The 25,481-nt window shown below is 41.4% G+C and overlaps 1 protein-coding gene across 7 annotated transcripts in view; it reads right to left on the bottom strand.

Annotated features, from left to right (window-relative positions):
• Positions 1 to 25,481, bottom strand: part of NSD2 (nuclear receptor binding SET domain protein 2) — a 105,497-nt gene that overhangs the window by 41,067 nt on the left and 38,949 nt on the right. For 6 of the 7 annotated variants that reach the window (XM_068679687.1, XM_068679685.1, XM_068679686.1 and 3 more), the window contains 2 exons: positions 23,862 to 24,486; positions 5,710 to 5,875 (listed from right to left, as the gene is read on the bottom strand). In XM_068679687.1, the coding sequence (XP_068535788.1) occupies positions 5,710 to 5,875; positions 23,862 to 24,458 (763 nt within the window). In that variant the 5' untranslated portion in view covers positions 24,459 to 24,486. The remainder of the gene's footprint in view (positions 1 to 5,709; positions 5,876 to 23,861; positions 24,487 to 25,481) is intronic. The other variant, XM_068679684.1, reaches the window with a different exon arrangement.

Here is a 25,481-nt window from a genome sequence, read left to right as displayed (position 1 = left end):
CTTTGATCATCCAACAGGCCAATTCCAAGAAGACTCACATGCTCTCTTCCTTTTGCAATATAACACTGGATGGCTGTAACTGCCTAATTAATTAGTAATAATAGTGTCTACCATTAGAATAATTGAACCTATTTTTGAATCTGCAGGTATCTTCTGTGGTCTGAATGAGTAACAGCACTCCTGGATGAAATAAAGGACATCACTGTGGATTGCTAAATACCAAGCCACCATTTTGGGCTCACAGAAGCCCACAAACCACAAGCTGCTGAAGTTCTGACAGAGCTTTCTGCAGGACCCACCACTGTTGTCAGTCACTCGCTGAGGTGACCACCTCAGATGCATGCCTGTTCTGCAGCAGAGCAAGGGATTGTGGTGAACAGGGGGGTTTCCTACAAAGAAGGTTCAGGGAGTGCTGTGACCAGGGTGGGCTAACAGGGCATGGTGTGGCAGTTTGCATGGTTGGGTGTGCAGGGGGAATCATAGAATATCCTGAGCTGGAAAGGACCCACAAGGATCATGGAGTCCAACTCCTGGCTCCACACAGGGCTACCCAACAATCAGACCCTTATGTCTGACAGCATTGTCCAAATGCTTCTTGAACCCCGGCAGCTCGGTGCCATGACCACTGCCCTGGGGAGCCTGTCCCAGTGCCCGACCACCCCTTGGGTGCAGAACCTTTCCCTAACCCCCAGCCTGACCCTCCCCTGTCCCAGCTCCATGCCGTTCCTTCGGGTCCTGTCGCGGTCCCCAGAGAGCAGAGCTCAGCGCCTGCCCCTCCCCTCCCCTGTGAGGGAGCTGCAGGCCGCCATGAGGCCTCCCCTCAGCCTGCTCTGCTTGGGGCTGAACACAACAAGGGACCTCAGCCGCTCCTTATGGGTCTTCCCCTCCAGAGCCCTCACCATCTTTGTAGGGCTCCTCTGGATGCAACATAATAGTTTTATGTCCTTTCTGTACCGTGGTGCCCAAAACTGATATGCCAACCGGACCCAACCCACAGGGATGCCTGCTGCCTCCCTGAGTACGAGACGTTGTTGGAAAAGTGACTGGCCTGGTACAGCCCTTTGATTATTGTTTTCTCATGCTGGCAGTGATGAGGTAGCAAAGAGAAGTCTAATAGCAATCAAATGGGATTTCAGGGACTTGGGGCAATTTGTTAAAGGATCAGGCGCACAAGCAGTGTTTTCCTCTATCCTTCCAGTAGCAGGGAACAATGGTGAAAGGAAGAGGCAGACCCAGCTGATCAACACGTGGCTCCAAGGCTGGTGTCACCAGCAGAATTTTGGGTTTCTCAATCATGGGGGGGTCCACACAATACCAGACCTGCAGGTGCTGGATGGGATCTGACTTTCTCAGAGCAGGAAAAGGATTTTTGTGCAGGAGTTAGCAGAGCTGACTGATAAAATTTTAAGGTAGATTTGAAGGGGAAAAGGGGTAAAACCAGGCAAGCCAGTGATAAGCTATCACTGAGAGAAGGTCTCATGCATGAAGTGGTGACTGGTGCCTATCTTGGCCACAGTAACCATGAAGTAGTCAAATTTAAAATCTTTGGTGATAGGAGGAAAACTGCCACCAAAACCTCAACCCTGGATATTAGGAGAGCAGACTTCAGGCTGTTCAGGGAACTGGTTAGTAAGGTCCCCTGGGAAACTGCTTTTGTAAACAGTTGGGTCTGTCAGTGCCGGTCAGTTTTTAAGTACCACCTCTTAAAAGCACAGGAGCAGGAGATTCCAAAATCTCTGAATCCAAGCAGGTGGAGCAGGAGGTTGGCTTGGCTAAACAGGGATCTTCTAGAGCTTAGGTGGAAAAAAGTGTATGGCCACTGGAAACAAGGTCGGGTGACATGGGAGGCCTACAGAGGTGCTGTTTGCAACTGTAGGGAAAAAATCTGAGCGGCCAAAGCTCAGTTAGAGCTGAAGCTGGCCAGTGCTGTGAAGGACAATAAAAAGGGCTTTTAAAAATATATTAACAGCAAACGGAGGACCAGAGATAACATTGGTCCATTACTCAGTGAGGATGGTCACCTCACACATAGGATAGGGATGTATACAAAGCAGAAACATTTAATACCTTCTTTGCCTCCATTTTCAACACTAATGATAGGCTTTGGGGGTCCCAGAGCCCTGAGATGGGAGGACTGTGACTGCGAGAATGATGAACTTGCAGCCAACCCCAAACCTGTGCAGGATTTGCTGCTCCAGCTGGATGCAGGTAACCATTTGGGTCTGACAGGATACATTCCAGGGTACTGGAAGAGCTGGCTGATCTCATCGTGAGACCTCTCTCAATTACATTTCAATGGTCTTGGAAATCTGGAGAGGTCCCAGTTGACTGGAAGCTGGCAAACATAGTTCCTATTTTCAAGAAGGGCAAGAAAGAAGACCCTGGTAATTACAGGGCTGTCAGTCTCACTTCAGTGCCTGGTGATATTATGAAGAAGATTATTCTGGGAGTTATTGAAAAATACCTGAAAGACAACGCAGTCATCGGTCATAGCCAGCATGAGTTCATGACGGTAATGTCCTGTTTAAAGAACTTAATTTCCTCTTATGACAAGCACACCCACCTTAGTGACCAAGAGAAGCTAGCTGATGTAATCTTTTTGGATTTCAGAAAAGATTTTGATACTGTTTCTCACAGTATCCTTCTAGACAAAATGTCCAGCATACAACTAGACAAAATCCTAATGAAATGGGTGAACAATTGGCTGATGGGTCAGGCTCAAGGAATTATAGTAAATGGGGTTACATCAGGCTGTCAGCCAGTCACTAGTGGGTTTCAGGACTCAATTTTACTGACAGTTCTCTTTAATATTTTCAAAAATGACTCAGGTGCAGGACTCGAAGGTACATTAGGTTTGTGGATGACACTAAACTAGGAAGAGCTATTGATTCCCTCAAGGGCAGAGAGACCTTGCAGAGAGATCTGGACAAATTAGAGGGCTGGGCAATCACCAACCGCATGAAGTTTAACAAGAGCCAGATTCTGCACCTGGGATGGGGCAGCCCTGGCTGTACGTACAGAGTGGGGTCTGAGAGGCTGAAAGGGAACTGGTGGTTCTGGTTGACAGCAAGCTGAACATGAGTCAAAGGTGGAGGTTCTTGGTGGAAGTTTATACCTATGTACTTCCTGAAGGTCAGAGCAAGCCCCAAATCAACTCCAGAGTAAATATCTGAAATGCTCCTCATATATATATATATATTATTTAAAAGAGATGGAATTTATTTTAAAGTATGTGGGCTCCTCTTTCTGTTAGCACTCCACAGGTTCCACTCGCAGGTATGACATTGTTTGTTTGCTAAATTTGTTTTTATAGTTTCCTTTAAAAAGCCACCATGCTTGATAATGAAGCATTAATCTTGCTCCTTTCAAGGAGCAGAATAATTTAGTTAGGAAATAAAACAGCTCTATTTCTCTCAAAATCCAGCTCTTCTATGTCACAGTAGACTAAATAGTCAAAGACTACAACCACAGGGACTGCCTGATCAACTCTGAAAGACTGCTACACGAAATATTTGCCCGAGAAGTCTGTAACAGCCATTTTAGCAATTTCACGGATTTTGAAAGGGATTTCAAGAAACCATTTAGTTTACTATCAACATTGAGTCTATCTATAATCCTAGAGATCCTCCTTCAATTTGTTCTTAAAAACCTACTGTGAATGAGATCACACAATCTCTCCAGGCAACTCATTCCAACGTGTCACTATCTTTTTCACTTCCAAGTCGTTCTTAGTATGCAGCGTAAATATTCATGGTTACAAAACTGTCTTGTTCTCAGAGTAAGAAGAATTTATGTTTTTTCTTCTTTGCATGTAACTTGTGTTATTTAAGGCCAGTTAACGTGCTTCTTCTTTAGCTCCTCCTTGTCAGCTTAAAGAGCCCCAGTTCCTTCTGTTTATCCTCTGTTCTTTATATGTAAGTGTAACTTTGGTCTTCCTGCAGGGAAAACTACATGGCGTTATTATGACTTTCAGATTCTTTTCTTCAGAAATGCAGCTTTCCACTCGTTTCCTAGCATGACTTTTTACCACTGAAAAAAAATATTTATTCTTACTGGATTGCATTTTTTTCAGACCACACCCTCAAAGTGTCAAGATCACTATTATTTCTAGTCCTACATGTTTCTAGTCCCTCCACATTGGTGGAGAGATTTGGTTCCATCAAATTAGTGTGGGATGATTTGAAAAGGTGCCTAGAAAGCTGGCTGGGCCACTGGCCTCACAACTGTTGCAATCAGAGATATAAAGTCCAAACGGTGGTCTGTTACTCGCACTTTACTAGGGCAGATCCTGTTTAACATCCTACCAAATGACCTGGACCAGAGCAGAGTGCTCCTGGGGAATAATTCCAGTCAGCACCCTACAGCCATGAGGAAAAACTTAACATGCTTGAGAAACAGGCTGACAGGAACCTCATTAAGTTCAACAAAAGCAAACACAGAGTCCTGCACTCAAGACAGGATAAGCTGACACCGCAGTACACAATGGATGCTGTCTGACTAGAAAGCAGCTATGCAAAAAAGATGTGGGGTCCCTGTGGACATCAAATTGAACATGAACCAACTTAACCTTGCATAACCTTGTAGTGAAGAAGGCCACATACTTGTAGAACATACAAATGGCAAGAATATAGCCAGCAGGTCAGATAAACCAAAGAGGCTTATTCCTCTCTATTCAGCACCTATGAGATCACATCTGGAATACCGTATCTCGTTTTGGGTTCCCCAGTACAGCGAAGACACTGACATATTAAAGGCAGTCCAGCGGAGGGCTAACAAGGTGATTAGGGAGCTGGAGCACGGTATGTACACTAAGATGTTCAAGGAGCTTTTTAAGTCTCAGGAAACCAAAACCTAAACCAAAACCAACTAAACCAGAGCAAACAACCCACTGAGCTTTAGAGAGATTTAACTGCTGTCTTCAGCTGCTTAATGAAGAAGGATACAAAGAAGACTGAGCCAGACTCTCCCTGGATTCACACAGTGCTAATACAAAAGGCTGTGCAATCCCCATCCTTGAAGACATTAAATATTTCACGGGACAAGGCCTTGTGCAACCTCGTTTAGCTAGGAGAACTTGTGACTTCTAGGGGTCCTTTCCAACCTACCTTACTTTATCATTCTACAGGCAGCACAGATAAACTTTGAAAGTTTCAGAACAGAGTAAGAAACTGCAAATGAGATGAAGAAATTGGTACAATTTCTACTTAAGAATTACATAAACACTCAGTAGTGCCAGCATTAAAATCAGCTAATGTCTGTAGATAACTATTGATTCTATGAATCACAGTAAATGAAGCTGGCTGAATTAGGAATTGCTTTTAGTAAAGCATCATCACCAGGAGCATTTAATTCCTATTAGCTTTCAATAAAATTTTTAGCCCGTGTCACTTCTCCAAACATCACCATAAAACCAAGGGGAAGTATGTACCAGCAAATAATTTTTTAATAAAACTTCAACCAATTTCACAGATCACAATGTTGATATCCTTCAGAGAATGTTCAGAGTTACAAAATAACACAGTGAAAAAACCTCAAGCCATCATATGCTCAAGAACAGTGCTTGCATCATTTTAACATTCTTCCTGACAGCAACAAACCAGTTCAGTTACTGATACAATGGAATAGAAAGAATGAAGAACAGAACTTTTCCAAAATAATGTTTATATAATCATGAAAGGAATCTGGATGTTTGTAGGATCGCTGACATACCTTTTAGTTTAGTGTAGGCATGGAGAACAGGATCAGCAGAAACCATACATGGCCACCATGGGAAACCAGACACTTTTGACCACACTAGATCTCCTATGTTATACTTCAACAGATGGACTTTGTCTTCTTTGATGGTACTCTGAGTCAAATCTTTCTTAGCAGGAGCCTTAAAAAAAGAAAAAAAAAAAAAAAAAGAAGAAAAAAATTATCACCATGTTTCTCCTTTGGATATGCACTCGGATTACCAAACATCACACAAAAAATAAACAACAAACTACAGTTTGTATTCTGTTTAAACATCCTAGTTAAATGTACAAACATATACAGTGGTAAATGGAAAGAGGAAAGAGAAATATGATGCTAGAAAAGGGTTATAGTGTTTTCTAGCAAACAATAATTATATTTCTTGTGTAATAAAGACTAAGTCCCAATTCTTGTTCTCTCACAGCATAAAATTCCCAGTTCCACTTCTGTTCTTTTTAGCTTGAAATACTGGCAAATAAGCTGTAGTTTGCCTTTATCTTTTTGAATAACTGCTGAGAGATCATCAGGAAGGCTAACTCTAATTTCAACCACATCAAACGGAGCACCGACTGATGGAAAAGCCAACCTCCCTTTGTATGGAACATTATCAGTTAAGTGCTATACAAACAAAAATTCTGTTTGAGGTTAGAATCTAGAATAGACTGAAATACCATCTTTATGTCTGAAGAATAACTACATACATAACCAGTCAAGAAAACAAAATTCTGCACCTTTTAGCTCTATTTCGACATAGTAAGGAAAGCACGACAAGAATCCTTCCCCACGTCCTTTTACAAGTTTTTTGTTTGGTTGTTTTTTTCTATTCCAGTTCTAGCAGTAGAAGTGTGTGTGTCCAGCTGGTCCTCTAAAGCTATTCTTGCTGTTGGAAAACTATTACACAACTATTTCCCATTCAATGGATAGATTTAAATCCTACAATGGAGTTTTACGCTCTCCTGTGATAGGCACACATTTTTATAGCATCATAATGAAATTCAGCAACACAGACATTTGTTCACAAGCTAGAACTATTTCACATTTGATGAAGCTAGTTACAGTTTGTCTTTTTGCCTTCATCTGTTCTATTTGACGTAAATAACGGATGCACTTATCTTTTCATACATGAAGACTGGATGTACGGAAGCACAGAACATGTCTCATTGCAGCTACCTAGGCATATTTTTATTTGCTTTTATCTTTTTCCAGTACTATATGTATGCACAACAAATTATATCATTCATCTTTTCTAGTACCAGCTCAAGAGCTTCAGGCTTTCAGTGGATTTAATGCTAGAGAAGGAATAAAAATTTGTTTTAATTAATGGAAGTGGCAAGAAGAAAGAAGGTATACTGCTAAAAGGCTGGAAATCAACAATATGGAAATGTCAGGTTACCTTGTATGTAGATTTTTAAATCCAGAGAATGCTACTATGATTAACTGCACATTATTTTCCAAGCTCAAACAACAATCTTTGACACACTCTAACAGCACAGAGATTTTTTACTATTCAGACCCAGAGGTACGTCCAGTTAGAAAGACTAAAGCTTACTGTACTGAGCAACTCCTTTCCTCAAAGCTTTTGCTTTTAAAGCTGCTCCTGGTAAACACACATGATGCTATGTCATCTGATTGCTAGGGACAGTTACTCATCTAGTGATTCAGCTTTTCTGATGAATTCAGGCTTGGTTCATGTGCCTCCAGCAAGAGCCATGTTCCCATGTCTCAAGGTTTTTGGCCCTCTAAGGAATCTGCAAGACCATCAGAAAACCCCTCCTGCTGAGCTTGCCTCAAGTCCAGCAGTCTCAAAAGACCTAAAAGATTCCAAGCAGATGTGAAAAATCAAACGCTCCTTCTAGCAGTGAAACATGACATGAAAAGTTCAGCTTAAAGGCTACAAATTAAGAAATACATACGCTGAGAACAGATCCGGAAAAACGTTAATCCTAACACACACAAACCGACTTCGGCATTGAAACAAAATAGATGGGATGCAAATATTTTTCAATGAGCTAAATTTTCAGAAATGTGAAAGTTATTCAGGATGCTATGTCTCATTTTTAATTTATGAGTCCCAGTATTCTTCAGAAAGTGCAACTAGGCTGAAAAGATTTACGACTACAATCTGAGAGGGAGCTGGCTGGAATAATGAAAAGGCTCTAGCAGTACTTCTTACTGCAGCAGAATCTGAAAGGGACGGCAGTACAGGGGTGAATATTGCATTTCAACACATCTACGAGCACCTCACAAATCTGAAGAACTCTGTTACCGGAATGGATCATGATAAAAACTTGAAAATGACAGCCCCCTGATAAAATCTGCAAATCGATGTAACATTTTCTGTATTTATGCTTTATTTTATTGATAACATGCACATGCTTTCAAAGATGGCAAATACAGCCCAGAATTCTATATACATAATTTTTTGAAGACCTCTCATATGAGGCTATTCAAAAGCCTATACACAATATTACCATGAGCTCATTCTCTTCCATCTTACATTCCTACATCATTCTGTTTTAGTTTGAGTTCCTCATTCTGGGAATTACTCTGATCCCTTTAATACGTATCTCTACAGTAAACAGAGAGGTGAAATTCCTGGCATGTTCTTCCAAGACAAGCAGCTTTGTGACATAAATGGTCTCTTTAGTATCTCCTTTCAAAAATATTTTTGAGCATTATTTCTTGAACACATAGCATCAGAAAGCTGAAGGATTAAAATTATTTAAAAAAAATCAGGAAATGATAGATACTGGCAAGCAGTCACATGCAGGTTCTACTCTAGTTTCCAGTTTTTTGCTATTGTTTAGTGTTTTTTTTTTATTTGTTTGTTTGCTTTTTTTGAAATTATTGTTAAGATGGGACAAAGAGCATTTCCAAACAAATTTTCCACCCAGTCTCCTGATGGCACGTGTGCTATCGTATGATGAGAGCTGGAGCTTCTTTCATGAGACACCTGCACTCACTGTTATTTTCAAGAATGGGAAATCACCGTTGAAGTTACAAACTGGTAGAGAACAAGTAATTGGACTTCCAGGTGTTTTTACTTCAGAAGAAAACTGGAATTGCTGTTTAGGTGAATTTTGATTTAATAACTGAGATACCCAGATCAACTCTTTCTGTGATGACACTTAAACACTTAAGGAAGCAAATTAAAATGCAAGACTCCTGGTTTAGAGCACAACTGTAAAATGAGGAAAAGAAGCTCAAGCAAGTCATACTATTTTAAAGTAATTTATTCTCCTCAATTTTTGCCTCTAACAATACCATTTTTTTTAATTTCTTGATAGTGTTCTAATTTCCTATGAGATACCCTACCCACAAATGCCAACAAAAAAAAGTCTGTATGGCTTTCCCTGCTGCAGAGGAGCATAGATCAGTCTTTACTTACTGTAATTGCTAAAATAAGTCTGGCTTGGCCTGTGTTACGCCCCATTCTGCTACCTTCTCCTGTAGTTTTGACAGAAGTAAACACACACATTTAGTTGCAGAATTTCCCCTACTTCTCCTTCATTAATTATTATTAAGCTCTGCAGCCTTTCAGATAGCTACCTCCTCATCCACCTTCGCCCCAGACTTCAAACCAGCCACACTGAACAGGAAGGAGGAAACAGCAGCGTGATGGTTGGACCAGATGATCTTGAAGGTCTCCTCCAACCTTAATAATTATATGATTCTATGAGGAAACAGCCTGGGAGCTTCTTTCTTTTCTACTTTGGGCAAGAATTTCAGTCTGGGTGGCTTTTTTCTTTCTTTTTTTCTTTTTCAAACACCAGACTGCAGAGAAGTTAACCAGACAGGATGGCTGAAGCCTGGGTGATGACTTCAGACCACACGGACCAGTCCCAGTGCCGTATACACAGACCATTTGACAGACTCCGTGCTCCTCAGTATTGCAGACGTTGGTTTCAACAGAAATCCCTGACTCTCTGGATTAGTAACCTAATGAAAGACTTGCTCTGAACGACAGCTAGACAGAACCTAAGTTTATGTTGTCTGGGGGGACTGTGGGGTGTGGAATGGAGAGATTTAATTACCATAACTGAGTTTTTCTGCAAGAAATTATGCCTTGAATAGTACCAGCATCCTTAAAAATTCATCTGGGACAGCAACGCAATAGGCTGAGAGAGACCAAAAAGGAAAGGAATATTTAACATGCTTTGCCTCTTCCCTTAACATTTCCAAGATTTGTTTGTCATTTCTCTCAGCACTTACTCAAGCGATGAGTGACAGGCAGATTGACAGGACTTTCTGACGATGCTGTCAGCATTCAACCAGCCCAAAGAAGTGTAAAGTGATGGTTTGGTCACAGAAAACATTTGTATTTAATTAACTTTGCCTACAGCTCATCAAAAGAATTCATCCAGTTTTCACTTAATTCTGGTCTGACTAATATGAGGAGACGAACATACTGTGTGTGATGGGTAATTTCAAAGCTTAAAATCATTTTTGAACAACTCAGAGAGTAATGCATTTAAGAAGAGCACTTACTGCATACAGAGCTTTACAGTTGCTTGCAGACTGTGTTACAAAAACACTGTGATCAGTTTTAAGTTGGCAAAGGACAAATGTACTCCTTTCTTGAAACCACTTTGAAGGCATACTCGGTGATGCCAGACTGAGATAAATTATCTGCTTTAAAATGATCAGTGGTAAAGAGTAAAGGTACTAACATAATAATTATCTATTTTGTGTACTCGTGCATGCACGTGCAAAGAATTATAACCCCTCAAACTTACTGCAAATTACATGAAGCATCAAAAAAATAGTATTTCACTACACAAACTTAGAAAGCTACAGAAATAATGAAAAACTTCATCTAATTGTAAATTGTCAAAAGGGGATTAGACAAAGAACACTGCTGAAAACTGGTGGAGAATTTAATATTGGATAAGAAAAAAAAAGAAAACAATTCAGACAGATGAAGACAAAAAATGTTCTCTTCTATATCATAACGGGAAAGCACAAACTGAACAACTTGCAGATATCTTCCCTTCTGTCTTCATTTTCAATTCAGTTTGTATCAAAGTAATATCAGTTTGTAATTCTGTATCAAAGAATTTCTCCTAGCCTGCACTACAATCGGCTATGCTACAAATATGCAGACTGCTGAAGGTCAGCCTGTGCTCCAGATTAAAAATTGACTAGCATTACAAAGAAACTAGAACAAAACAATCAAGGTTCTGAAATGGAACATATGCAGTTAAAATGTACTTTGAATCAAAATAAAAACATACAAACATAGACAGTCAATCCTGTCTCTTCAATATGACAAAGACAACATTGCTTGCTGACCAAGACCACGTGTTTCTCTGGGGCTGCTATCTACTTGTGCTGTGTTTCATCCACTAATACGCCCATTTCTATCATGGACTTGTGTAATAAAAATAGAAGTAAAAATGTTTTGTCTTCTCTTGCCTCTCTATCAGGAAAGACGGTGAACTACGGAAGTGGCTGTAGGACAAACTCCATTCCTTTGAGACGTTCAGGAGAGCTGGGAGCTTGTCTGGAGAGCAGGAACAGAGCAGAAGAGACTCTTTCTGTAATGTTGCTCTGTCACTTAACTTCACCAATGACTAAGTGCATTATAAGCAAACAAAAGACAAAGAATTTATATTAAAGGACAAAGATTCCAAACTTCTTTTCCTTGGAAAACTACCATCACAATTACACCTTTAGTAAAACTGCTATTGCTTCCTGAAAAAATCAAGAATGTAATTTGACAAAAGACAAACTACTGATCAGTCTTCAGGCAAAAGAACAAAGGGATGCTCCTCTCCTTAATGTGTTATGTTTCCTCTCATTTGGGACAGAGGAATGGCTTCTTCTCATACTGTGACTGAGGGCAAAAATCTTATAGAATCAAATCACCTTAAAACCCAAACTTATACTTGACTAAAATCAGTGCAAATCCCTCACTTGCCACCTCTCCTAACGGTCTCTTGCTCTGAACACCTGCAACACCCTTGCAAAATATAAATTGTGTTGTGTAGTAAGGTAAAGACTGAGGGGGAAGAGGACAACAAAAGGATCAGAACAAGAAGATGGACAAGTTATACTGGGGGTTGTTTTGTTAGCTTTTCAAATGACTAATTGTTTTATAGTAACCCAGAGATTTAACTAAACCCTGCCATGTTCAGTTTCTAGAACAATTATCTTCAAATTATCCTTTCTTCTATTACTAAGCACCTGAAAAAGGGGGATCAAAATCATGACACTGTGAAGGATTACTTCTGAAGAAGACACTATATTTGATTCTTTCTGGCACAACCAGGACTTATTTATCTTTATTCCATGTGCTCAGTTGGTGAAGCTATCAAGTAAGAAGACAAAAAAGGATGAAAGAAATCACTGCTCAACCTGCAGATCCCCTAAAAACTTCTCTGTGATGGTTGAGGCTCTTTAAAATCAAACACCAGTTTAGTGATGGTAGGTTTGTTTCCTCCATTTCTTTCCACAAACTCATCTAAAGCAGCTGATGGACAGCACGTTGCCTTTCACCACACAGGACACACCCTCCAGGATGGTAAGAAAGTGGAAGACAATAAAAAATCCACTTCAGTTTAGTCATGAATTTGTAATCTAGATCATAGATTTTAAAATACGATAAAAACTCAAATTTGTATTTCAAATCCATCACTAAACTTCTGGTTACACTTCAATTTTTTTTTTTGGCTTCGGTTCCCTCATTATCAAGTCTCAAGCAGATGAGATGTTTTTTAGATGCTTTTACATTTAAAAACCAATCTGTCTATCCAAATCAGCAATCTCCCTTTACACAAACACAACATGAGCAAGTATTTTAGAAATACTCTTAACACAGTATCTTACTAACTAGGATACAACCTTTTTTTTTTGGAGTGAAGAGTTGAAGAGAAACAGATCCAATCATTCACAGATAGATGCAGTGAGACGCAAGTTCTGGAACATTTCCCAATCCTCAGTCGTTCTGCAAATGTGGAGAGCAGTTTCGTGCAGCAGCTCTGCTGAATTTCTGCATTTACATTTAGATGACCTCTTAAATCATAAGTTACTGGCTTCTCATTGCAAGGTTCCATGTTTCAGAAATCAGTATTTAAATTAGATGACAGATTAAATTCACAGAGAGTATTACAAAAAGACTTCTGCCTACATCCAACTTCTCTGGCCTTTGCCTATGCTCAGAAGTTGAAATGTTGTATCTCAGAATATGACATAGCATGGATAGAAGATGCTATACAAGTCTGGAAAAGCAGGACTGCAGAGCTGGGAGGAAGTTTAGCACAGGAACCAGTTATTTCTGCACAATTTCCGTAAAGATGTCACATAGGACAGCAGAAGGAAAGCTGAATCATCTCAGCATACCTAGAGGTTTTCAGAAAGCCACATCCATATGTGTTGTGTTATCTGCATGTACAACGGTTTCACACATGGTTCCGATTAGAATCTGAACCAGGGCCTTATCCTTAGCACCCTCCTACACCCTTGTAGGGTTCAGTAGGTAAGAGTTCTCCCACAGCACTTGCTGACTAGATATCATCCTTTTGGTAGCTCACAAACATCCAAGGGAGCACAGGTAGATGTCCTGAATCCTCCTAATCTTGGTAGAAAAAAACAAGACCAGGTAATCCTGCCAATTGCTAACTACATTTCCAGAACGTTGTTTTCTGGTGTTCCTTAATCTCTACAATTTTTTTTTGCAACACGAGCATGTCTGAAGTCTAGGCTTAAACAAAATAAATGCTGATTTGGCATAAAGGGCCTCTGTTAGTTAACTTATAATTTGATATAGTCTAAATACCACTTTGCTTTTTGAGTAGATCTTTGAATTGAATCTCCATACATAAAAGCAGGCACAAGAGGTTTCCAGTCAAGCAATTTCCTTTGTGCTGTTACATGTAACAAGTAGGTCCTCCTCTTCTAGAGATGAAGTGCAAAAAAGAGTACCAATTACCTTGATTTGGCAATGCTGAAGCATATTTCTGAAACATGCCTTATTTTCAGCGTAAAAGATGTGCAAAACACCTGGGAAACCCCAACGAGGAATACCCCAATCCCACACAAGTAAGGCTGGTCATCCCAGTAAAACATCATCGAGCACATGCCCAAAGTGCTACAAGATTTAAGATTGAAAATTATTTTAGTTCTTTGCAAGCATCCTCAACATACATTTGAGTTTACATTATGTACAAATATAAATGCATATCTCAAGTTTTTCTATCACTGGGTACTTTGAGGCCACAGATTCACTTCCCTTCTTCACCCCAGCACAGCAGGGCTTGCTGAACAACCGTCTGGGCAAAATCCAGTTTTCCCTCTCATACCAGGCTTCTAAACTGAAGCATTTTACAAACTCCCTCTTTGTGAGAGAAGAATTCATTCCTTACTATTGACAAGTTACATTTTTAGCTGCTGTCCATTTTATGATGCCCGAGGAAACAATTCCGTTAAGTTTTCCCTAAAAGCAGTTACATAAACGTTAGCCTGGCTGGGCCTATTTATTTACAATAGGATAACTGAACAATGGCAATGGGCAAACCGACAATTAGCGTCTGTGAACAAAAGACTTTGGAGGTCCTGAGGTTCACGTGCCCTACATGAAATCTACTCCAGAACAAGGAAACTCGTAAAGGAGGCTGACACCAGTGTTACACGACAGATAAAAATATTTTGCTTTGGTTACTTTGTGTAAAAGTTACTACAAAGCATCTTTCTTTCTTGACAAAAGGGGACTGTGAGGGCCAGAAATGACATCTGGTACGGATCACTGAAGTTTCCCAAAAATCTCTCTGTAAATCTGTCCAAGTAGCACAGCCCTGAAGTGAAGATCTGACTCTCAGCTCAATGTGGAACTTAGACATGCATTATTCTGCTTAAGCAGAAAACTGAGCAGAAAGATTTCTTTCAACAGAAAGGCTTCACTGTAGCCTGGACCAAAGCAACGAGATAACCAAACTCCTCGCTGCTCCAGCCAGTAACAGACAACACACGTGTGGAGATGAGATGACAGTGTCCACTTCAATCATGACACCACCAGAGCAATGACTGGAAACAAGGAAATTATCGGGAAAAAGAAAAAAGAAACAAGCAAGAAATGTCATTAACTTCCCAACTACATGTATGTTATGGCGCACCATCAGTCCCTGAGGTGAAACAAGAAGAACTTATTGACCACTTTGCCTGCTCTACCCTTTCCACACCAGTGTCCAAAGACCTAAATAAAACAAAAACAAGTCCTGGAACGCACAAATCAATGATGAGTACAAAATAACATGACAACTGGCAAATCTTCTCTGAATCAGTTAGATTCCTTTACATCTGCCAGCTCTTGAGGAAAAGGGACGGATAGGCCATGCATGTGATGGAACACCCAGCAATAAAAGCTGGGGAAGGGGAAAGAGAACTGGGGCTCGTTATGAAAACCTCCATCCTCCTGACCAGCTGCATTGCGTGTCAAGGTGTGCTTCCAAAGATGTGGCTGAACATCACTCGCTGATGGGAAGCAGGGAGGAACTGCTTTCTTCTGGGTAAGGGGGGTGAGGAAGGGTTGTGGTGGGGTTCAGCTGCCCAGCTGGGTGAAACCACCACAGTCCCTTTGGGTGCCCGACGTGGAGATTGAAGGGTTGAGATAACAACAGATTCGACCAGAGCGTTTTAGAGGGACCTTACAATTCTCATATTTGTTTAACAGTTGCTGGTTGCAGTGTTGGCTGCTTTGCTCTTAATATTGTTCTGTGTGATCCTGTTTTATGTGATCCGTGCCATGTTCTCTCTCAGATCTGAGAGATCGTTAAAGGCTGTGCTTGTTGTTTGTTGTTTTTTTTCAGCTCACTGTGCTGTAAAGCACTGGCTTTGAGCCTAATCTGGGATTTGGGCCCTGCATTGCTCTCATCTCTGTACTTCGGGAACCGTCTCTTGGAGAACATTAACAACTACGCTCCCGTTTTTTCTCCCCTGGAAGTCAGCTGCTGGAGGTTGGAGGAGGTACCTCCTCCTCCTTTCCCCCTGGGCTACTTGCAGTAGCTTTTGGGTATCTTGAACGTCCTCAGTAGATGAACTGCAAGGAAATACAGAGCCAAAAGGGGGTCTCCTAGAAAAACTACTGCTCTAGCCAATGCTGGGCAGTCCTCCAGAGGGAACAGAAGGGCTGATACTCCTGACCCTAATGAAGGGCCTTCTGCTTCATATTTTCAAGAGTGGTACCCTGCCTCCAGCCAGCTGGAGGAAAGGGACAACTGGACTTACTGGACTGTGTGGATCTGATGGCCTGGCACATCAAACCCATAGGAGCACAAGGCTCTGGTGGACACCGGTGCGCTGTGTACCCTAATGCCATCAGGCCACCAAGGGGTAGAACCTGTCCAAAAGGGTACTGGTGGGCTTTTGGCACAGCTGCCTTCAGGACAGAGAAGATTACGCAGCGGTCTGCACTGCCTGGCCTCTCAAAAAACCCTTCTGTTGTGGGGCTGCTGAGGGTCGAAGACCAGCAGGTGCCAATCGCTGCCACAACAATGCACTGGTAATGCAAATTCTTCTGAAAATTGGTTTTGTTATAAAGTAAAGGCAATAAAATGGCAGGATGGACATCGCCATACCCCTAAGGATGTGCTCATTAAGGTAACAGCTACGTCCCCACTAACTACCAAGAAAGAAACACAAGTTTTCCTAGGATGTTCAAAGTGAGAATCCCCTCTACACACCATGGAACATACGCTGCATGGAGTAAGTGGGTAATGTTAATTACAAAACAGGCTCAAATGGGGAAGCCAACCACCCAGGAATCCTAGAAGAGATCATGGACTGGCTGGAAGGCAGAGATTTTGGAGTATCATCTGAGGAGGTAACCTGTGCTCATGAGGCACCACCATATAATGAATTATCAGAAGAAAAAAAGCATTATGATTTGTTCATAATTGGGCTGCTGCACTGAGGCGAGACATCGCTACCTGAGTGGAAAACATGGATGTGAAAGTACTGCATGTAGGCACTCATGCCCAAGAAACACACTGCTGAAGAACATCAGAATCAAGAGCAGGTACACCGGGCTACAAAAACTGAAGTGGCTCAGGTAGATGTGGTCTGGGAACATAAGGGTGAGGTGTTTGTAGCTTGATGGGCCATGAAATATCGGGACATCCGGGACATATCGGGACATGGGGAGAGATGCCACATACAGGTGGACTCATGATCGAGGGATGGACCTGACCACTGAGGGACAACCTGGAGGTCTCCCATGAGTGTGAAACCTGTGCTGTGATCTAGTGAGCCATGAGGGCAAAGCCTGGAATAGGCGGCCAGGATTTTGATACGGTGAGCTCTGGCAAATCAACTCCATTGGACTGTTACCACGAACCACCAGGGCGAGCACCACGTACTCACTGTGGTGAAAGCAACTACCGGGTGGCTGGAAACATACCTGATAAACCACACCATTGCCTGAATCACCAGCTTGGGCCCAGAAAGGCAATTTCTGGCATCATGGTACCCCAGAGAGAGCAGAATCAGACAATGGGAGTCACTTCCCAAGTAACCTCATAACCTGGGTCAAGAAGGCCAACATGGACTGGGTGCATCACGTCCCCTGTCACCTGCAAGCCTCTGGAAAGGCTGAGAGATCAATGGACTGAAAGACTACACTGGGGCATTGGGTGCTGGGGCACGAAAATACAGGGATGCAAATTAAGCAGAAGCCACATGGCTAGTTAACACCAGAGGATCTGATAACCATCCTGGTCCTGCTGAAACAACCCCCTGCACACCGCAGGAGGAGCTAAAGTCCCCGTAGTGCACACAGGGAAGGGGCTGGGGAAGGCAGCGTGGGTTGTTCCTGCCTTGGGAAACAGCAAACCCACTCATGCCCAAGGGACCTGGGTGCTCTTGGTGGGTGATGCAAAAGGACGGGGATATCACACGTGTGCCTCAAGGAGATTCAATCCTGGGAGAAACTAATCTTGGTCTGGGTTACTTGCTGTAGGAAGACACTGCAGAACCAACGACAGGTCAGCTTCACAAGCAGCTGGGTGAGTGCAGCAATGACTCGAGCTAAGCTGGTGCTGGCAGCCAGCAAGCTGCTTCTCCTGTCCTGAGGCCTAAATCACTGTTGGTTCTTATGGACAAATTGGGAGATGCCCACAGGACAGGAAGACAATCTCTGTGTGTGTGCTAAAGGACAGGGAACAGTCCTGAAGAGTATATATACAGCTGTGTGCTGGATGTAACAACAATCAGATGATGTAAGTGTAACAAACTACGTAGAACCTGAACGTGACACCAGTGACAGGGAATAAGGGGCAGAGGTTGCAGCTGGAAAAGTTCCACATTTCAGAAATCAGCCTTTAAATTAGATGATGCTTGCTCCTGAACAGCTGATACGCATATTGGGGCCCTGCTTCCCACGATGTGGCCAAACATTGCTCACTGATGGGAAGAAGGGAGCAACTGTTTTCTCTCTCTCTTTGCTTCCCCCTGGCCTTTGCTTGTTTTTTTTTTCCTCTCTTCATTTTCCCCTTAACGAAATTATCCTTATCTCAAGCCAGGAACCTTTTTCTTTTCATCATACCCCTCCCCCTGCTGGTTGTGTTGGAGTTCAGCTGTCCAGCAGGATGAAACCAGCACAAGAAGTAGCCATGTATTTTACTGAAAAAAAATCACCTGAGGGCCCTGCTTCACAGCTAACCCCTACACGAGCAGCCCAGGCTCAGAAGCAGCGTATTCCCATTGCTCAGGGTCACTGTCACTGGATGCTGAATGGAAAGCTCTAAGAATCAGACTCATCTTGATCAAGCTGGCTCTGTAAAAACTTTAGAAAACTCACACCTGTGTTTTACTACCCTCTGTAAGAGATGGGTGGGAGAGGAATGTATAGATCTGATCTGGGGTCCAGGAATCACAAATTTATTAGAGTATTTCTGGATACACGAAGACCCAAGACAAGGATTTTCAGGTACTTCTGTGACAAATCCTCTTTCTGCCACCATGTTTTCAAGACATATTGTAGAGAAAAAAGGCATAGAAACAGTTAAGAATCAACCAAATGCTTTTTTTTTTTTTTTTTTTTTTTTACAATTAAATATAACATTATAGATAATGTAACAGAAAATACATAGAGGCATTGTCATGCCACTGTATACATCCACAAGATATCTTATCTTGAATGCCTTATACTGTTCTGGCCCTTCATTCTCAAAAAAGCAGACAGTGGAACCCAAAGGGCATCAAAGTTCTGAAGAAGGATGATAAGGAGTAACATTCTGGATTAGCTTCTCTATGTAGAAAAATGGACTGGGGCTCTCCAAGCTGAAGGAAAAAAATGACCACGTTTGTGAGAAATCTATAAAGCTGTTAGTAAGAGAGATGTTTGTTCACAATCCCTTCTTCTAGTATTATGAGAAATATCATCAAGAGAAATAGGTGGCAAGCCAAAAAGGAAAAAGAACAGGCCCTTAACATCATATGTATCTTGCTCCATTACAGGATGTCACGCATGCAAAAAGTTCATACTGGCTTAAAAAGCAGCTGAGCTTTTCTTCCACGAATTCAGCCATCCACAGCTATTAACTTCAAAGTCATCGCCACAAGCTCTAGAAACCTCTGAGTCACAAGCTGCTGGAGGCTGTGTGTCCTAAGAAAGCACCGCTCCGTGCTTTGCCATCCCTATGCCTTTCCCTTGTGCAGCTTCTGCTGACCCTCACCTGCCTGAGCAGAGGTGCAGAATTAGATGGGCCTTGGATCTGACTTGTTACGGCTATTTGCATGCATCATTTCTGTCATCACACCAAAACACTTTGTATTTGACTTGGATTCGTTCACCAATGTGTTTATGAATACTGGGGGGAAAAACATTCACATTTTCCCACTCAAATATACAAAATATTTATTGAGACGACAGCTTTAAGCAAAAAGCATACTTGTTTTGGACACTTACATACAAAAACAAGAAGCCTGGTAAAGAGAGCCTTGAAAAAAAGACTTCAGCTTTCTGCAATTAATTTTGTATCCACTCCAAGACTCTCCGTAGCTTTTAATCTCTCCCAAAACAAGTATACTCTTGATGCTGTACGCTTTTGGTGCTGCTTAGCTTTCAAGTAGTTCTTTAAAATACTTTTCCTGTGAGACATTAAGAATGAATGATTTGAAATTCCAGAGCAACAATTACTGCTGCATGTTGCGAACTGCTTAGAACAAACAAATTTTCAAGGCATAGCTAAACATAATCCTTTACTAAGGGCTAAAGCATAACTGTAGCTCAGGAATCCTTCAAAAGAGGAGATAAGCCGTCATTTCTCTTGCTCCTGAAGGGATCACCACAAGAGATTTTAAGGTGACTCCCACTCCACTGGGTTTCTAGTGACAGCAGCCAGGAAGCCAGTCTTATCACTTGCCTGAAGACAGGCTCTGATACCTCAACAACAGCCTATTAAGAAAAGTTAAAGTCCAAGATATCACTTTACCCCGCAACTGCAGATCCTGGCTCCTGGGGCAGTTTAGCTGCATGTATCACAGCAAGTTATTTAGTCCTATGCAACCAGGAATTCCTACTAACTGATGCTGAAAAACAATAAATTAAGTCTTCCTCCTGGAAAAGATCTACTTGACTTTTTTTTTTGGGGGGGGGTGGGGGGGTGGGGTAGGGGGGTAATTAAAACAGAACAGGTCACTTCTGATATGTCTGTTTCCTCCACTCCTCGCAGCTATAAACAGGCTAATCAGTGTTTGATGAGCACAGCTCTCCCGTCTAACGGGGAACTTGTGGGTTTCTGCCTGGCTCTACTGAGTAGCTGCAAGTAGTGGGCAGAACATCAGCACCTTCTGTGGGCCGTACCTCTCAGTATCTAGCACAGAAACGTGAAAAACAGCAGATAATCAATCTTCAGACTGCTTCTGTTCTACCTTTACTCAGCTTCTAAATCTTTGCCATTCACTAGGAAAGGTCCCATAAGGTTATGTAGCCATCAGATATATTGGAGTTGGCCAGAACAGTTTTTCTCTGTGAAGATGAAATGGCAACAAACACGACGTAGCCTACTGAAATTTCTCCAGTAACTTACTACTGTCCCTAGGCAGCTGCTGCAAAGTCATTACAGACTGTCGAGTCAGAAGCGCAACACGCTGCCAAGTTTCTGGTACAATACTACAAGACAGAAAGCTAAGTGGAAGGTACAGCTTTTGGATCACGTACATCTTGCACAGCTGGAATCCCTAAGCTAGCAAGTACAGCAGCTCGTGGACTGTCCAGGTTTGTTACGGACACAGCATTGCTGCTTTTTGGAGCTACTGCACCCATGCTAGGAAGCCATGCCAGGAGGCTATGCCAAAAGGGCAAACTGCTACTTCTAAGCCCAGACTGTCTTCTGCAGAACAAGCTCAAATGTGTCTGCATCACACACTGAGCCCTTCTTAGGGCTAAAGAGCGCAGCCCTGCTTTGGGACCACCAGCACGAGAGCTGCAGATTTATGTACTCGCTCTATTTCCTTTAAAACAAACTCCTCTGATGGAGAGGTACCGGAGGCGGAGGGAAGTGGGTGAAATGCATTGCAGGGAGGGATTTGCCATGATTTGTACAACTTCCTCTCCTTCAAACTGGGAAAGTGAAAGCAGCACAGCTGTTCCTCGGAGGCCTGGAAAAAGCTGTGGTGTCAACAGAAACCTAAATCACATCAGAGGTGGGGAGATCACATTTATTCCCAACTGCAGACCAGCTCGCAGATAAAGTTTTGGACAACCTTCCTTTATGTTAACGAAAAATGTCCAAACAAGAAAACCCAACAACAGAGCAGTGGAACATTTGTTAAATGATATGCTTCTCACCTCAGCAAGATAGCAATCTGGTACGTCCATCAAACAGAGATATAATTACCTTACACAAAAGGCAGTATTTGAACCGTGGCAATTTTTGCTGAATAGAAGAGCGAGAGCTCGGACAACAAGAAACAGAGAGAGAAAAGCAGCCCAGAACCCAAACCAGACAATCAGGTTCTACATTAACTTATAACCTACAGTAAACAGCTATCTAAGAACAAAATTAATCAGCTTTTATTCCAAGGACATTTTTCTAACTTCCGCTTTGCGGCCACAATCAACTACACAAAACCACGGTGCAACGCACTAACATGCAGCCTTGGGATGTCGGCACTGAAATAACACAGAGCAGGGGCTTGAAACTAAAGAACGCTGATAACTGAGATATTACAGCTGTGATCACAGAGAACACCTGCATTTTGCTAGCCTACATGTGAACAAATCAGAAAAATCTCCTCCCGCACGTTCCTTAGCATGGATTTCCTTCCTTTATTTTAAACCTGAACAGTTGCAAACCCTCCCTGTAAGAGAAAGAAAAGCCCTGGACATTTTACAATTCAGGAGTTTTATCACAAAACAACGTCATGTGATCTTTAAATGTTTTTCCATTTGCCCTTTGTGCTTTAAAGTGCACCATGCAAGGAAAGAAAAAAAAAAAAAAAAATACACCAAAAGCAGAGACTTGACCCTTCTGCTCCAAGTGCTCCGAAAAGAGCAGGGTTATAATATTGCAAAGCCTGAGATCAAGCAGGTGGTTGGGCTGTTTTGGCAGGCTGGTGGCCCACTGGTTTGGCACCACTCTCCAGCCATCAAGTCCTAAGTGCTGTGGGAAACAGCATTCACACTTTTTTTCCTGACAATTCCTGGCCACAGAAGAACTGAGAGAACCCAGACCAATCTTAAATGAGGCACTCATCACAAAAAATTAAAGGCCAGCCTCAACTGGCAACCGATGTGAAAGGCATTAGAATAAACTACAGAGATGGGCATACTAAATATTGCCTTCTCTTTAATAAATAAAGCCAAACATATATGCTAGAATTGTTAATGCTAATAAATACACCACCTTTTCTTTCAATTTGCCCTTGCTCATTAACAATGAGCAAGAATTATTCCAACCACTGACCATACCCATACTTTTTACCTCCGAGAAACAATTTGGATAAATCTGAACCAATTAGTGTTAACACATTCTCTTTAATAAAATTAAAGAAAACAAACTCTTTCAAAAAATCCTGAAAATACTAATATTGATCACTCAAGGAATAATGTATTGAAATCATAAATAATGTTTTCAATACTTAGAGTGTTCACACATATTTATAAACTCATTTATTAAGTGGTTTTAATGAAAACAAGGGCAAGCAAAATCATTAATACAGCAGCAATGTATGTGGTTTTTCTCTGCATGTGTAACCTTTAGAGAGAGTAAGAATCACCATTTATCAGTAAACCTGAAGATAATGGAAATAAAAATAACATTCATTTTGCATTTAAAGTGTGTAAAAACTGGACCTTTTCACCAGCCAAAGCCTTCATCAACATTTACCACCATTGTTATACAACACTACTGAGTATATTATGTTTATCAGTGAGAAATCCACAAAAACATCCCTGCTACGTAGGTTTCTTTCCCTGAGACAAAATGAGTTTAAGCTACCTTCCTTTAAATGGAGTCTAGCAAGAAGACCTAAACGAGGGAAAAGCTCTAGCAGCACTCTTATATTCAATGTGGTAATGTGGATTTTTTTTTTAAAGTGAAATTTCCACTTCTGCTTATGTACAAAAAAGCAAACAAACAAACAAACAAACAAAAAGAACAGATTTCCTTGATCACAGAGGTTAATGACATGTAATAGAAGTATCTAGTCATTTCCACGCAGTACCCTTCACTAGGTTATAGCAAGCAAAGTCAGCTCTTTTCAGATCACAAGTAAAGGTAAGGACTACATCTGAACTGCCAAAACCAGGTACAGGCTATGCCTAAATTTGGAAGCCTCCAAAAATCCCTTGCTCAGGTGCACGTCCTGGCTAGGTCTTGGCTGCATGGCTGGATGAAGCTTCTCTTTCACTCATCCCATGTGACTACATGCCCTGACCTGCACTGGAGACTTACTTTACTTGTGTGGAAACAGAATTAGGAGGGCCTCCTAATCTAGACAAAAAGCACGGATCAGAACTACAACGCATTTATCTTTAGTTGGGACAGAGTGAGAACATCATAAAAAGTGACCTGCTCAGGTGAAGCACCTATTGAAATACTTGAAATAGCAACTGACATATGAACAAACAAAGTATCAGGATGACTAACAAACAAATCTAACAAAATAAATAAAAATGTTTTAAAATGTACCTTCTTTTCAGGGGAGCTTGAAGTCTTTGACACTAACGCTGCTTCAACAAGACCCTGCTCAAGTAAGGAGTCATATTTTATGCTTCTTTTTCTGTTTCTCCTCTCCTTGTTTGCTGGCTTTTGTTCATTTTCCTCTGACTGCGACACATCTGCACCATTGTCTCCACAAATGGAAGATTCGAAAAGAGGCTTCCCATTCATGTAGGTTTTAGTGATTTTCAGCTTGATTTCCGGAGAGCCATTCTTGATAGGAGTAGTGTTCGGTGGTGTTCCAACTCCTTTTATTTCTTGGGGTTCAAAACGCAGCTTGGCATCCTGGGCCCCAGACTCGCCGTTAAACACACGAGAAGTTAGATCTTTCAACTTGTCAGCTGGGATGAATGGAAGAGCATCGTGGCCATTATATTTTTGCATGACACCTTCCTGTAGAGTGGCAGAAAGTTGTGCTTTGCCCAAGTAGACCGAACACTCCCGATTAACTTCACAATTCTGAGTTTTCCCATTGGTATTTCCAAGGATCTCTGGTACCTGTTTCATCTTTATGTAGTTAATTTTTCGAGTTAACAGTTGAGAGCTTCTTTTGATGCTAAAGTCCATTCAGCCAGATGTTTCCAGTCTTACACTGCTGTAAGAATACAAAAAGACAAAATATCTGTAGTAATACAGAAATGAGAAAAGCTACCAAGTATTTAGATAGAGATGTCCCCAATGGCATAACATTCAGAATGAACTTTATTCAAAACTTTACTAAAAAAAGTGTTGCTTACAAACTTCATAACCAAAATACTTTAGTATCTGTTAATGTGTTACGAAAGATTCCAAGAAAAATAGATTGATAAATTGTCATTTTATTAAAATAAAACCATAAAGAAAAATTAAAAGCTTTCATTTAAATAACCTATTAACATTCTATAGCATGGGTCCTACCCACACGAATTACTCAGAGGTATTGCACTGTTCAAAACAAGAGTTAGACACAAGTTAATATCCTTAATAACAATGTAAAACATCTGAGTTTCATTCTAAGAGGTTGTGCCAGAGTCAAACCCCACAGGCTGCTTTACTGTACAACTACACCATGGACAGCAGCATCACAAGCTTCTCCACCATGTCCTACGAACAGACCCCCCAGTTTTCCACCTAAGCACACCTCCCAAGGAATCCATAGAGCTCAGTTTTCTACATAACTCTAAAGCAATGAAAACGAATAAAAGGTGAATATTTTGTATCATGAACACCAGTCCACTGGGAACCAGACCATCCTACAAGCCAGTGGGCACACTGTGCCAAATATAAATTGTCAAAGCAACTGCTGGAGTTTCAGGTTTCTAATAAGTAACACCATCTAACAGCCATTTTTCATATAGATTTAAAAAAAAATCCAACAAGCCAAATAAGCCCTAGACATGTTTTCTGAGGGTTCTAAAATCTAGCCCTGCCCATTTCAGCTTTATACCATATCAGCAAACAAATATATCTGGCAGAAAGACTCCTTTGTGCTGGCTTTATCTCCTCAATCTGGCAACACGATCACTTTCTTTTTTAAAAGTCATAAACATAGACTCTTCATATTAGCAGGTTCACTATACACAACAGAGAAATACATTGCCAGAAATGTTA

This window comes from Anas acuta, chromosome 4, assembly GCF_963932015.1.
Source record: "Anas acuta chromosome 4, bAnaAcu1.1, whole genome shotgun sequence".
Classification (NCBI taxonomy): domain Eukaryota; kingdom Metazoa; phylum Chordata; class Aves; order Anseriformes; family Anatidae; genus Anas; species Anas acuta.
This window is presented reverse-complemented; position numbering and strand designations above follow the sequence as displayed.